The 15,953-nt window shown below is 40.7% G+C and overlaps 1 protein-coding gene across 3 annotated transcripts in view; it reads left to right on the top strand.

The window, feature by feature from the left end:
- Positions 1 to 5,011: 5,011 nt before the first annotated feature.
- Positions 5,012 to 15,953, top strand: part of CERK (ceramide kinase) — a 40,880-nt gene continuing 29,938 nt past the window's right edge. Inside the window, exons 1-3 of one of the 3 annotated variants that reach the window (XM_027679262.1) lie at positions 5,012 to 5,284; positions 13,858 to 13,971; positions 15,074 to 15,196. In XM_027679262.1, the coding sequence (XP_027535063.1) occupies positions 5,146 to 5,284; positions 13,858 to 13,971; positions 15,074 to 15,196 (376 nt within the window). In that variant the 5' untranslated portion in view covers positions 5,012 to 5,145. Of the gene's footprint in view, positions 5,285 to 6,268; positions 6,554 to 10,389; positions 10,472 to 13,857; positions 13,972 to 15,073; positions 15,197 to 15,953 lie in introns of those variants that run through there. The other 2 variants (XM_027679264.1, XM_027679263.1) reach the window with 2 other exon arrangements.

Below are 15,953 nucleotides of genomic sequence, written 5' to 3' on the forward strand. Positions count from 1 at the left end.
GTGAGTAAGTACTTCAATTTGCCTGACATGAACTGAGATAAAATTTTTTTATAATTCCCAAGCAGTTATCTAAAAACCTTCTTGGGGCATTTTTCTGTGGAAGAAAAGCAGTACTTCATAGTTATCTATGGGCAGTAATAATAATAATAATTAAAAAAATATATGTATGTATGTATATATAGTAAAAATCCTTTCTAGATTTTGTTTCCAGTTTTAAATTCCTGGGCAATGAGATTAAAGTTTCACTTCTGCATTATTTGTCATTTGGACAAGATCCAGCTGGCTCTTACATACCTATTCAAGGGACAATATCAGGAATACCTTCACTGATCTTGAACTGCCTTCTCTTCCCCCAGTGGAACTGAGCACAATTGCAGATGTTCTTTGGGATATGGAGGAGTCCTTGAGCCTGGAGCCATCTCCTTGGAAGCACAGGACATTGCAGCTGAAGGGCTCCATCACGTCTGTGTTTTCCAGAGTTCCAGAACTGAGTAGAGTGGCAAAAATGTGGTGGAATGGTATTCTTCTTTGGTCTCCAGCACACTTGTGTGGGTATTATCCAGCTTTCACTTTAGTTAAGATATTTTACATGTTTTCACTCACTGAGAGACTCACTCTCTCAGATAAGGTTGGATACACAGTACTTTCTACTTCTACCAAAATACTACAAGAGCATGTTTGATTTTTCCCATGGAAAATAAATTAGTTGCAGGATCCTAATGAAGAGATTTGGAAGAGTGATAGCTCAAGTTTGTAATTATCTAAATCAATATTTTGGTAATGCAGGGCATGCTGAACAATACCTCTCTGCTCCTGTTGATTAAAAAGACATACCTGCTCAAAAGTGTTCCTTAATTGACTGCCTGCAGTATCATGTAATGATCCTGTTCAGTATAACACAGAGCTGCTAGAGGTAAGTACTTCTCAGAATCATAGAACAGTTTTCTGCCATGGGCAGGGACGCCTTCCACTACACCAGGTTGCTCAAAGCCCCATCTAATCTGGCTGTGAACAGTTCAAGGGATGGGGCACGTGGGAGACCCCAAGTGGGAGACTCCAGGTGGAGTCTCACAAGAGCAGAGTCAAGGTGGAGAAATATCTCCCAGGGTGAAGTGTGCTGGCCACGCTTCTTTTGATGCAGCCCAGGATACAATTGGCTTTCTGGGCTGTGGGAGTGCATTGTCAGGTCATGTCCAATTTTTCATCCACCAGTACCCTCAAGTCCTTCTCTGCAGGGCTGCTCCCAATCCCTTTGTCCCCCATCCTATACGGATACTGGTGATTGGCTTGATCCAGGCATGGGACCTTCCACTTTTCCTTGTTGAACTTCATGAGGTTGGCATGGCCCACTCCTCAAGGCTGTCAAGGTCCCTCTGGATTCCATCCCTTCCCTCAAGAGTAACAGCTGCCCCACTGTCACTTGAGATGAATGACCCACTATAAAATCAGACACTGAGAAGAGAAATTTGGCTTTAAACGTTGTGTTGTTTGCTAGATAGGTAGTAAATGGATCATAGCAATAACCCTTGTAAGTTGTGTTACTTTCCTGCATTCTTCCCATTTGACATTGTGAATCGTACTTCTTACACAACGTATTATTGTTCCCAAGTTAACTACAACTGCAACCTTTCCTGTGGCCTCTCTGGAGCTGTGAATAAAGTGAGGTGCTTCTACAACCATGTAATTTCTCAGGGTGGAGCCCTGTGAGGGGACATCTTTAGCACTAAGATTTTAGGCTAAAAGTCCTGCAGTTTATTGGCATCACTGCATCTGCAGTTATGTCCCCTCAGTGGTAATTAAAGGCTTAGGTAATAAGTAGTAAGACAACAAGTGACACGTGTGCTTTGGTCTACCAAATCACCCATCGTTTAGAAATTCTTTCTCTGTTAGAATCAGGAAAGAAAAACATACAGTACTAAAAAAAAAAATAAAATTGCATTGGCTCAAATTTGACCTTTACTTTCTAGGGACACATGCACATGTTGATATTCAGGGAACTACCAGAGAGTAACAGAGCAGACCGACCACAGCACTGGTAAGAATTCCTGCAAGACATTCCTGTAGTAGCATGAAGGATCCCAAATCATGGGCTCCAAGAGAGATATGGAGCTCCTGGAGCAGGTCCAGTGGAAGGTAACAAAGTTGATTAAGGGACTGGAGCATCTCTCTTATAAGGAAAAGCTGGGGCAGATGGGCCTGTTCAGTCTTGAGAAGAGACAAATGAGAGGTGACTTCATCAATGTCTATAAGTATCTGAAGGGAAGGTGTCAAGAGGATGGAGCCAGGCTTTTCTTAGTGGTGTCAAGCAATAGGACAAGAGGCAATGGGCAGAAACTGAGGCACAGAAAGTTCCACCTGAATATGAGGAAGAACTTCTTTACTGTCAAGTTGAGCACACAGTGGAACAGATTGCCCAGAGAGGTTGTGGGAATCTGCCTCACTTGAGATATTTGAGAACCATCTGGGCACAATCCTGTGCAATGTGCTGTAGGAGGACCCTGCTTGAGAAGGGAGGTTGGTCCAAATGCCCCACTGTGATCCCTTCCCACCTTACCCATTCTGTGATTCTGTGACCAAAACACTGTTACACTAAAACGTTGTGCAAGGACAAAACAAGTGTTTTCCTCTTATCTAAACAAATAAGAAATGTGGATGGGGAATGCCATTCTTGCTAGTGTTGCTAGTATAACTTTGTAGGCTTCTAAAATACCAGAGAATATTTTATTACTTTTGTGTTTTACAGTTGAAGACTTTAGCCTTAGCTAAGCCAAAAAGAGTTGTCAAATTAATAATAAAAGGAAACCATCATAGGCAAGAGTGGCAAAAAGAATGAACTTTTTACTTTTTCAGCTAAGACGGATCACAGTGTAAGAATATTGATTCTAGTGACTGTAGGCTATAAATGATTAAATCTACTTTGCCCAGTGGATAAATGATAAATAAGTACCCCAGTGCAATATTTTTAAGACTACGGCTTTGTATTAGTGATCCATTAGTCTTGGAGGATATCTGAAGGGGTCAGCAACGAAAGTCTCTGTTGCACTGGGGGTACCACAGAGCTATCCGGGCTTGCAGAAATGGTTACAAATAATGGAAATTAAATGTGCTAGTTATGATATGACCCAAAACAAAAAGGATGTTCCTAGCCCAGGGATCTTACCATCCAAGTGTAAGAGGGACAATAAGAGATGATGCAGGTGGCAAAATGCAAAGAACCAGTGAGACGTTAATGACTGCTCAGCACTGCATTTGGCAGACCAATGTTCTCAATGGACTTTTAAGCCTCAGCTTAAAGAGCTCTACAGCTGTTTGTGGAGGGACAGATTAAGAAATATAAAAAACAAATCAACTGACAGAAACGAAGTATTCCTTGAAATTGTGAAAGCGTGGCATATCAAGGTATGTTCAACAAAAAGTTGGCAACGTCATGTCTTTCAAGGCCAGAGGAAAGCATGTTGGAATGATTGAGATAGATGGTAACAAGTATTTGTTGCACTGGAAGACTGTCTTGAACATGTAACTTGGATGGCAGTGCCTAGCTCATTTGTTTTCAGAAAATGAAATCATAAAATTACATAATGGATTAGGTTGGAAGGGACTTTAAAGATCATCTAGTTCCAATCCCCCTGCCATGGGCAAATATCTGCCACTAGACCAGGTTACTACTCAGAGCCCTGTCCAACCTGGCCTTGAACACTTCAGAGATCAGGCAACCACAGCTTCTCTGCGCAACCTGTTGGTGTGTCTCACCTGCTTCACAGTAAAGAATTTCTTCCGAGTATCTAATCTAAACCTCGCCTCTTTCAATTTATAGCCATTTCCCCTTGTTCTATTGCTACATGCCTTTGTAAACTGTGAGTGAAATGTGAGTACATTACAAGGTCAGAGCAAAACCGAAGTGCAGAAGCTTTTTCAGCATGCACTGGCTCTGAGCAAAGCCAGCTGGAGTGTCTCTGTATCATCCTCATGTAGCAGAGAGCTGGCCCTAGCAGGACCCATGTAAGAACAGACCAGAGATGTTTTTCACTACACTCTATAGGAAATATTCAGATTTGGAGTAAGGTTGGAGGTGGAGCTACTGCTGCTCTGTCTGTTCTGTGTTTTAGTAGGATGCTGATGGTTATAGTGAGAAGGTTAAGGAACACCACAGAGGAAAGACAGCAAAGAATTAAGACCTTAATTATAGTGAATTACTGTTGCTATCTCTAAGGTAAACCCAAAATGTTTTTATGTAAAGGAAAGTTTGATTACAGAATCATAGACTATACCAAGTTGAAAGGGACCCACAAGGATCATTGAGTCCCATTCCCGTCCCTGCACAGGACCATCCCCCAAGAGTCACACCATGTACCTGATATTGTCCAGGTGCTTCTTGAACTCTGTCAGGCTTGGTGCTGTGACCACTTCCCTGGGGAGCCTGTTCTAGTGCCAAAACACCCTCTGGGTGAAGAACCTTTTTCTGATATCCAACCTAAACCTCCCCTGACACAACTTCAGGCGATTCCCTCGGGTCCTGTCACTGTTCACCACAGAGAAGGGATCAGTGGCTGCCCCTCCTCTTCCCCTTACGAGGAAGTTGTAGACTGCAAGGTCTGTCCTCAGTCTCCTCCAGGCTGAACAGACCAAGTGACCTCCAGACATTTGTGGCTAGATGTACTCATTGCATTTTCACTGTCTAAAGGGAAAGAGGGACGAGTCCATCGACACCAGGATGGGTGCAAAAAAACCCACGAAAGCAATTCAGCCCCGTCACGGTGTCAGCCCCGGTGTCTCCGCACGGAGCCCGGCCCGGGGGCTCCGCCGCGGGTCGCAGAGCACGTGTCTCTCGCCAGCGGGGGGACGAGACAAAGCGGGGCGAGGAAACAAAGCGGGGCGGGCCGTTCACCGCCCCTGCGCCCGCAGCCCGGCCTCGCTGCCCCGGCCTGACCTGCCCACGGCCCCGGCCCCGGCCCGCCCCGGCGCCGAGAGCCGCCGTGCCGGGAGCCGGGCCCCGCCTCGCAGCGCTGTCGTAGCGCTGACGCCGCGGCCGCCCCGCCCGGGCCAGCCGGGTAGCGGCGGGCCGGGGGCGCCGTTAGGTGCTGGGCTCCCCCGCCGCGCCGCCCGGCCATGCGGTAGCGGCTGCGGCGGGCCGGGCTCTCGGCGGCCATGGAGCGGCTCCCCGGCGGCCGCCGGCCCCGGCTGGTGTCCTCGCTGGGGCTGGGGCGGCGCTCCTGGGAGGTCACCTTAGACGAGGAGCGGGGGCGGCTGGGCTGGCGCGACCCCCGCCCGCCGCGCCGCGCCGGCGGTGAGTGGGACGGGCTGGGGCGGGCAGGGGCCGGGAGCTCACCGGGAGCGCACCTGCCGCGGCCTGGGGCGGGCCGGAGCCCCCGAGGGGCCGCCTGCCCTCGGCGGCGGGGGAAGGGCGCCCGCGGCGTCCCCGGCGGGGGCGGCCTGCGGGCAGCGCTGACACGGGTCCCGCGGCGCGGGGCGCATTGAGCATCCGGAGCGCTCTGCCGGCGTGAGCGCTTCCTGCGCTCGACTTCGCGGCGCCTCTGGGGTTCAGAGTTCGGCGGTGACAGGCGGAGAGTGCCCCGATCCCACGCAGGGCCGGGCCAGGCGCTCGGAACGGGGAGACTGTGCCCGGCGACAGCCGCCTGTGCTGAGCGAATCTGCCTCTGAATCGGGCTGTTCCTTCCGAAACAAAGCCGAAAGCTGCTCACGCTGAGCCGCAGCCCCTGCGAGCGTGTCCCGGAGCAGCCCGTCCGAGCATCTGTGCCGAGTGTGTTTCGGACGGCACAGGGGGACACCTGTCCCTGCCGCGGGCTGAGCAAAGCACAGATTTGTGCGGCTGAACCCCGCTTGGCGCTGCGAGTAGGTCGAAGCGTGTAGTTTGTAATGTATTTAAATTAGTCGTAGCAGGACATAATAGACTTACAGAACCTTAAAAGCAGTTTTGTTTTTTTTACTTACATGACTTATGGTTAAAAAGCACTTTCATGCAGTGTTTAAGGCAAATACTGGGGTTTTTTTTTAAGTGAGTTTTTTTACAACTTTTTGCTTTCTAAAGGACTCAGTGAAAAATTTTCAAAGAAAGTTTAACTTTTGCAATTTACTGGTTTGAAAAGATTTAGTGTAAGCTCATCGTTTGTAACGTGGTAACAAAGCTGTTTATAGTTTCCCTTGTGTGCAATTAGAGTAATTCTGATGTACAAAACTACCAGTGTGAGAAGTTACTACTGGAAATCCCCCCCAAAAATTCAGATTAACATCTAAAAGTGTCTGCATATCAAACTTTCTACTGTACTTTAAATGGTATTTTTTCAGGGTCTTTGACTTTGGGGGTTTTATATAGTAATTATTCCCATTGTTAATATAGCCTTATTAACATGGCATGTGAACATCTGAAAATGTGTAATGTCTTTTTTTTCATAGCAGCTGCTGTTGTAGAGTTGAAAACTTCTGTCATCCTCATTTTAGAGGTTGGAGGAACTGAGACAGAGAGAAACTAATAATAGAAAGGCATACTAGAAGTTTTATCTGAGAAACATTTGAATATAGATGCTTCCAGTTCCAGGCAAGTCTCCAAACTTAAACAGTACTTCCCTTCTTACCCTGTATCTTTGTTAAATATTTTTCTGATTTTATCATCATATCTTATTGGCCAGAGGCTTTTCTCAAGAAGGTGAGGGAAAAAGGAGAAGGAGGACTCAAGAAGAATTTTAAGAATTTGGTGTTACAGTTTACGTAGTTGAGAATTGGTCATGTTTTAAGTACAACCCTTCTTATTCATAATATAAAAATAGACTTTGTTATGCTTCATCTCCTGTTGTGTGAATAGTTTGACATAATCTAGTTTTTATCAGCAGTACTGATGAAAAAAGTATTTGAAAATTCATGACCTTTCTTCAGGTGTTCAGCTAAATAAACGTAAGGCTTTAAAGACAAATTGATTCTTTAATTCTGCTGAGTTAATTATATTGGTGTGAAAAATAAGCTGTATACTTTTCAAAATGAAATAAAATTAGTCTAGAGAAAGGTACCTCACTCTTAAATTTAAAATACAAAGTTCTAAAGACTTTTGGGATAATTGCTTCCAGTAGGTAAAGTAACCCCTCCTTTGGAGATAACTCAGTTGAATTGTGTAAAATCCTTCTATAAATGCCTTTGCAAAGTTACTAGTTGACTGATCTGTAGGATAGAGCAAGTTCAAGGGGAGCTACATTCTGCTGTATGGTGCCTTCCTTTAGACAAAGCAAGAGTCCCACAGAATCACACCAGCTCTCTCACTAGCACTCTGAAGTTTACGGCTGCTTACAGTTGTGAGTTTTTACAACTTTTTAAGTCGTAAGTTTTCATTACTTGCTCCTGGTAGGCCAAACCGAGTATGAACCTGTCCCAAAGCATGTTCCCAATGGATGCCAGAATGCTGGGAATGGTGGAAGGAGAGTGGGACATAGTAGACTCTGTCTACTACAGTTTCCAAAGCAGTACCCAGCTGGAGATTCCTCACGAGGCAAGTGTGGTTACTCAGTGTCACTGCTGTCCTGTAGCATAGCTGTTTACAAAATTTTGGAAAACTTGATGTGAAATCAGAACACAAAAGAGATGGTGGGAGAAGAAAAAGAAATGCCTAAATGTTCTGGAGGCACAGGTACAATTTATGTAGAGAACAATACAATAGATAATGTACCTTCTCTTCTTAACTCCCTGATTAATTAATGTCTTGCCCGTGCTTGTGCTTTAATACCATCACAGTCTTATATTATTGCTGCCCTGTTGACTCTAAGCTCTTTTAAGACCTGGGATGATTCATTGTGTTCTCTTCAATTATTTTGGAAATATGAGCAGCATACATGACAGTATATAAATAAACTTAATAATATGGAAGATGGTTAGTTAGAAGCATATAATTTCAGAGGAGTTGCTTGACCAAGATTGGTATCTTTCTACCATTTAGCCTTTGACTACGTGACTATTGTGCATTGTGTCTAAATACAGACTAAATTATGCAGTATAAAAGTGCTATATTTCTTGTTTAATAGGTAGTTATGACAGTGAAGCAGTTGTCTTCAAACTGTAAAAACTCAAGATTGCTTATTTTCTGAGCATTTATTACTGTCTTGTTTAGCTATATAATTAAATATTGTTTGGTATATATTTTTTCAAGGTTTTCAGACTTTGACAGGTACAGAACTAGGGCTAAAGTTAGGTGTATTGTAGAAGTGTTGAAATATTTACCTTTCCCTGTTGCATCCAAATCAAGAACAGATAGGAAGCAACAGAGACTTCGTCCTGTTATCCAGGAAAATATAGTTTAACAGAATATGGGGAGATTCTTATGTTTTGTCATCTCTGTATAATGATATTTACAAATATATATATATTTAAATCCCCTTCTGTCAAATGGGAGAAGAAAGAAGCATTAATTCAGGATAATTATTTTTAATGCTGTCATTGAGAAGATACCAACAGTAGCAAAAACATTAAATGTTTGTTCAAGTTATGGTATATTTTTAAAACACAAATTCCTAAATACAGTTTATTTCCTACTGTTAGACCTTGTTTATCTTCATCATAGCCTCAAGTTCTGTCTTCAGTGGGAAGAGGTTCCCATTTCCTGTTCTTTGATGGTTAGACGTGTTTGAACTTGGACGGAAAAGTTTTACCTGAATATTTTCATGTGTTTCTCTGTTACTTTTAGTTACGCATCTTTATTCCTAGGCATGCCTTCATCTTCAAATGTTCTGAGGAACATTATTTTTCAACCTTGTAACATTTCTCTGTGAGAGTTAGTTAGGCAACAGAGGGTGGACCTGCTTGGAAATAAGGTCTGTTCAGCGCCTGCCACTGTAGTGTGTTGTCACATCCTTAGTCAAGTTCATTTTTCATCAGTCATTCCCAGTTGGCAAAGGGCGTGTGTAGAAATGTGATCCATGTTTTTCTATACACAATTCCGCAACTACATGGAGCAGGTAGGATATGGGGAATAATTGCTCTAGCAGCCATTGTTTCTTTGGAATGTGTTATCTGGAAGATACATTATTCAAATATAGATGCACACTATTTTAGACAATACCTGGTTTTTAGCATACACCTCTTTGGTGTTGGTTTTTTTTTTCTCCCCTTAAGGTGAATAAGGGCATCTTATTGCCTGCTTTATCACTTTTTCACTCAACGTAGTTGAGTTAAAAAGTTTTAATTTGGAAATAAAAGAAAGACAATGGGAAGACATTCAATAGTACATTGTAAATATGCAAATTGACCCAAGTTCAAATTGCTGTACTTTGATTCAGATTCATGTGATGTGAAGTAGCAATGTGATCATAGTAGAAAGTGGTCTATCTGTTTACAAAGTACTTGAAGATTTACTTTAAAATAAAAGAAGCCAATTTCCTTATACATGGCTGTATATAATGAAATCATGGTCTTAGGATGTTTCTGTGATGCTCTTCCACAGTTTTGAATTAAATAATTTACTCATGATGCCTTTTTTCTTCCCTCTCCCTTAGGATGTGAATTGTCTGTAAATCTGCTCAATATCCCACCTTCTCTTGTTCTGATGTTTATTAAACACAGCTTTCTGTACTGCATGATTGGTATAATGCAGTATACCTTTTGATAGAAAACATTCCTGTTTCCTTGCTTTTAGGTGAAGGCAAAGCTTAAACCTTAACACTTAACCCTTCATGTGGTCTCTTAACAGCAAATTAGTTTTCAGAGTAGCTGAAAAAATACTTTTTCTTTAAATCTACATCCTAGCTTTTTACTTGTTTATTTTTAAGTCACGAGAACATACCAAAATAGTTTAAATTAATTCTGAATGCTTCTGCATCCATGGGCCTCAGATGAATTTTAAGAATAAACCAAATGCTGTGATCAGCAATGTTTTTATTCTTGTTCATGTCTGTGTTGCTTTGAGCTAACGCATTTCTGGGGGAGGAATTTGGCCTGTAGGACGCGTAGTTGGCAGTGATGAATGACCAAGTCTTGACTGAGGTTCTGAGTGAGTTTGCTTATAAACTCGGGAAGTGTTCTGTGGGAGTGGCAGACAGCAATGACGCACCAAAAAGCCTTTCTTAACACAGAAAAATACACTTCACAATTTCTGGCTACATTTTGCACAAAGAGAGCCCACTGTTAGTGTGCCTACCTTGGGGCTTTTTCTGTGTTTTTTTCCCCCTCTCCCACTTGCTTGATGTAAGGGAAAAGTACTGTACATCTAACCCAGTATATTGCTGATTTTTCAGTTTGCTCTTAGGAAGAATGTCTGTTAAGATTAAGAGTGCTGTGACCCAGAATGAGTAATGACTGGCACAACCAGAGTGTTGAGAAGGTTGTCACCTGTTCATTGTGTGTTTTGTTTGGGGCTTTTTGTTTGGTCTTGTTGTTTTTGGTTTTGGTTTTTTGTATTTTTTTTTTTTTGCCATGCCCCTTCATCCTGCTTCTCTGGATGGTCAACTCTTTGTCTCTAGTATGCTAGACTTTGAACAAGGTGAGGCATGAAAACATAAATATGTGAAGATTTTCGAGACTAAGCTTAAGAAAATTGATAAGTTTTTCAGTGTTTCTGAACTCAAAATGCAGTCTCTTGAATCTAGATGTGTGTGTTGAAAACATCACAGTATTTTACCTGGAATTTTGCCTAGAAACTATTGTGTGCTCGTTGGTTCAGTATACTGGATTGAGCCAAGTAAAATTCTTTGTTTGGTATGGTCTGAGCCCATGTTTCAGCTTTTTTTTTTAATGTTGATCTGGTGGTGCTGGTGTAAGCAACTTCCTTTCTCTGTGTTTGCTTTATTAATGTGGCAATAAGATTTTCCATGTTTTGTGAGAACTGCAGAAAGGTGAAGGCCTTTGAGTAAACACCTTTATGCTATGTCAGTGAAATAAATGGCTCATGCTACTTGATAATAAAGTAAATGCTACAGAAGTAAGTGTGGGAAAGGACTATAATTAGTACATATGTCAACCTTGTTGAACTCTTAAAAGAGGGTGGGATAGACCTACTTATTTTTATAGAGTGGGTTTTGGTGACTAAATGGCAGATGAGGACATTGTGTTTATAAGGACAGGACTGTGCTGCTTGTACTGAAGGTCTCTATTTGCTTCCTTCACATTCTTCCTTCTGGGGAAAAGGGAGAAGGGTGGAACTAAGTAGTTGGTTTGCTGTGTGATTAAACAATGTTGCATGTAACAGCAAGTTGAATGGTGATAATCATATTTGGACTGATAGAAATTCTTGAATTCTATTAAAACACAAGTGTCACTGCATTTGATTTTGTTTTTGTAAGCTATAGGGAATGTTCTGAATAATGCATTTTGTTTAAGAAAGCTTTGCATCTTTCTGGCCTTCTGCAATTACTGTGATCAGTAGCATGTGGTTTTGACTGCCTTAAGATTGGAGATTACTCTCAGGGCAGTGGACTTGCTTGATGCTTTTCTGGTGCTAAGTAGTACTGAGGGGTATAATCAGAGTTGTTAGTATTCATAGAACAAAAACTTCTCATACTTTCACCAAACCCAAAGATACATGGAGGGAAGGTGGGATCACTGTGCTTCACTTTTCGTTTGATGGGGTTTTTTTCCCTTTTTTTCAGGAATCTGTTTTTTCAGATATGTAACTCTGGTGCGTTAAGATAAAAAAAATGTACATATGTAACTGAAGTATTTACTCTTTGCTTCTTTTGCCACATCTATGAAGAGACTTACTGGAAAATCAAAACTTCCAGTCATGCAATTGTCAGAAGGAGAACACATCTGAAGAATTAGGAGAGCTTAGAAATGGTTTTAAGGTCTAGGATTTTAATATAAGCTATGTAATATGTGCTAAAATATATACTCCGAAGAAATGCTTTCAGTGATACACATTTGGAAGTACTTTTAAATCCATTATCTATCTGTGCAGTTGGACAGCTTTATTATATTAAAAAAAATCTAATAAAACAATGACTTCAGTCGCTGCTCCCAGCATACATGCTAATAAATATCCACTAAGAGAACTATTTCCCAAAATGTTCATTAGAGCATTGTCATTTAAATTTTGATCTAAATGTGGTTTATAAGTTTTGTAGCCCATCTTTGAGCAGTAACAAAATAGATTGCCACTTAAATGCAATCTTGATAAATGCAACAAGCTTTCTTTCATGTTTTGACATACAGATCAGTGGCATAGCCAGTAGTAAAATGAAAAGTAAAAGCAGTTTTGAAAAACAAAGAATAAAGGATGTGCTTTCTTTCCTTTATTGTTCTGTCTCTGTTCGGTATTTCTTTTCCCTTGGATAAATGTATAGGTGAATAATTGTATTGAGATCCCTGAGCAGATCTTATATCTGTTAGGAAGACAAAATAACTATTACTATCCAATAGTAGATACTTGATATAGTCTTACATGTGCATATATATGATATCCATCTCAGAGTTCACCTCTTCTGCTGGATCTTTATAAAGACATTCTGTGACTGCTGTACTTCCCTATCATACCTTTTGTATGGGAAATGCAATTATTATAAGCTGAAATTTGTTTTTAAGTAGCTGAAACATTCAAATACAGCCAAATTCCTAAAAGACCTCAGTGTAAAGTTTGAAGGCTACATTTCCTTTGAGTCATGCTAAAAACCTCTGAGAAGACAAAATCACTAAATGAGCATAAATCACGTCAAATGCTAAAACACCTGTAAAGGGGGGGAAAAACCCTTGTGTGAGTAGTCCACAGTTGGTCAGTAGATGTGACAATAGGTAATGACTCTATTGACTAAAACAACTAAATAGGACGGGGAAGAAATAATAAAGTTGAACTAGTGGCAATGAATTGTACTCATCACTGTGAAGAGGTCAGGAAAACTTTGCTGATTTTACATTCCTAGCTTCTACCATTGTACTTCTGCAAAGCAGAGGAAAATGAAGTGTAGGATAAACCCCATTAATAATGGTAGTAATGTCTGTATTTTATGTGTTTAGTATCTCTTTATATCTCAGTATTTTTCTCTATGTATATATGAAAGAAACAAGTATTGTTATATAAGAGATTACTTACATATTATCATAATAATATGTCTTTTTACATGTGTTTATATACAGTGAGCACTTGCTTGTGCAGAAATAAAAAGCATGCATTTTCAGTTCCACTCTTTTTCTGAGATGAGGTGAAAGCAGAGCAGTGTTGAAATCAGTAATGAAAATGAGGTAAAACCCTCAGTTTGACAGGAGTTAAGAAGTCTGAGAAGATGTCCAGGAACTATAAGAGAAAACAGAGTGAGGGTGGAGGAAATTCTTTCATAGTCTAAGAGCAAGAGGCCTTCAATTCTGAAAAACAAGGGTTTTGAAGTTGATACCAGGGCAATATATTTAACACTACATAAAAGTAACATCTAGAATTTTCTTCTTAGTAGATCCAAAAGTTTAAAAGCTTGGTGGGATTTAGAACCTTAAGAATTCATATGAATGCCCTTCTTTCATAAGCCAGCTACTTACTTGTGAATAACAAATAGTCTCTGTAGTCTCTGCACTAGATTTAGTTGCACATTCTTTGAAATAGCTTGTGCTATTCACTGTCAAATATCTGGATGAGACCTTATTGAAGGGGAAATTTAATTACTCTGAAATCAGTGTTGCTGGATTTTGGCTTCATGCAGAAATATTTTTATATATAAAGTATCTAATTTTCTGAGAAATTAGGGGTACCTCAGAGGTGGTTATGGGTTATGTTCTTTGACTAAAGGCAAAAGAAAATTGAAAATATTCAGCAAATTCCTAATTATGCTCTCGGTTGTGCTTATTGAGCAGCTGCTGTAATCATATGCCTATATCATATTAGGTGTAGAAATAATCATTTGGGTGCTGTTTGAAGATGTTAATGTGTAAGATCTTGTGTTCCCACAGAAAACTGTTTTGTACCAATCTCTGAGATCATTTCTGTGGAAGAAACTGAACTTAACAAGAAACAGCGTAACATTGGCAAATGGCAAAAGATGACAAAGCTACATGCTTTCACAGGTAAGGCAAATAACAGTGCTTGTGCTAGTTACTTTACTGAAGGTACTTTAAGGCAGGCTCAAAATGAATCCTCAGATAAATTTTTTTTAACAGAAATGTTATGTTTAAAAATACTCAATGAAACAACCCTCCCCCTCAAGGAAAAAAAAAAAGAAAGACCAAAATAAATGCAAGCAAAAGCCCCACAAAAACAAACAAAAGAACCCCCCCCAAAATCTGTCAGTTTACATTTAAAGGTCCTTATTTTGGAAAATAGTTATTATATGACTCTGCAGCAGGACACTTGCTTTCTATTACTTGACTAGAAAGCCAAGAGAGGCTGAAAAAATGAGTCCTGAATGTTTGGACTTTTTAAATTATCCCTAGCCATCAGAATGTGTGCACGAGAAGGTTCTTTGTATTATTGACTGCATTTTTTAAAACAAAGTACTTGAAATAAATGTCTGTTAGTGTTGGGAAAAGAGTGGTGACTTCTGTGTTGCAAAGATGGGGCAAATGTGATGGCTCCCATGCCAAAATGTTATGTTGCAGAGTATTTTCCTCACATTTAGTCCTCCAGTAAGAGTAACTGGAGATACTGTAGATAAAAAGGTAAGTATACTTGTCTCACCAACCTAGTTCTTAATGCACAAGAAAACTCTAAATCTTTTTTTCTCAAATTTCAGCTTTATGAAATTAAATTCACCCTCTTGGTTACAGGAGAGCTGATGTCAGTCTGGCTTGTGTTCTTAAGCTTGTGGCATTTTATATTATGTAGACATTGCAGACTTCAAGACTGATAAAATATTATATAAGCTCAGTGAACTTTTGTATAAGTATGGCTATAATAAGTTTATGAAAAATGACTTGTATTTGCTTTAAAAAGAAGTCAATGTTTGGGTGTCTGCTATAAGGTAATGACCTCAGCAAGTGGACTTTTTACGAATGTCCTGTTCACACTCTGAATGCTTCTGTCATTTACAGAAGTGTTTAGTGGAGATTAATTGCCACTTTTTTCCAAAGGTTGGTTATTTCTGAAATGCATTTGTCATTTCGTGGAACTGTCTTATTATGCCTTTTTGTTGGTTTTTTTTTTCCCTTTCTTTTTTTTAAATTTAAATAGTGTATTATGTGAAGAAAGCCCGAAATCACCGCTGGCGGTGCAGTGATGTGACTTTTTGGTGTGTTGATGAGCACTTATGTAATCAGTGGATACAGGCGCTGAAAGAATTACTTGAAATGCAGAGTAAGTTTGAATAAACTGTGAACATTTGCACTGTCATTTTGCAGGGTTGTACATCAATCAGTATAATTTTGATATATCTGCTTTTCTGAACTCTTAAGAGCAACTGATGCTCAAAAATCAAGGGAGTCAAGAGTTGAAGTGTCTCCTTATCACTGCTTTTCTGTTTTGCATATTCACTAGGTTGTACTGAGTGTTTAGTAGGACTATAGGTGTCATATAATTTTGCCCAGATACATATTATTTTCCCAACATAGGGACACATTACAAGCATAGCAGAGGCTTTGGAGAAAGTAAAGGGCAGATGTAAACTGCAGGGATTTGAGGACAAGGATTGTAGCAATTTTAAGATTTATGGGTGGCTTTTTGTGTGTGTTTCACCTTTCCAGACTCTCTCATCAACAAAATGTGCCTTATGTAGTAAGAGTTCCCATTAATCATTTCTGAGACTCTTGGACATCTACTTCTTGAAGGTTAAAAGTAGTTTTGCAGGAGTTATTCCTGAAAGAGATACCTTGATAGATGTCAGTGGGTGGCAGGAGCAGAGTAACTCCATGGCAGAAAGGACGTCAAGGATGGCCATAGCACAGGTGGTGCCCATGCTGACCAGGATGCAGTCCCTCTGTATTTGGACAGGGTGGGAAGAACAGGAATGGGGATAAAACCAGGTCTGATTTTACAGCCCAGGTGAGATCAAGTAATTGGGTCCGTCCAGGGAGGCCAGAGCGGAGCAGCCGGAGCTGGAGACAGGACTAGAGAT

The sequence above is a fragment of the Neopelma chrysocephalum genome, unplaced genomic scaffold, assembly GCF_003984885.1.
Source record: "Neopelma chrysocephalum unplaced genomic scaffold, ASM398488v2 Primary Assembly neopelma1_45, whole genome shotgun sequence".
Taxonomy (NCBI): domain Eukaryota; kingdom Metazoa; phylum Chordata; class Aves; order Passeriformes; family Pipridae; genus Neopelma; species Neopelma chrysocephalum.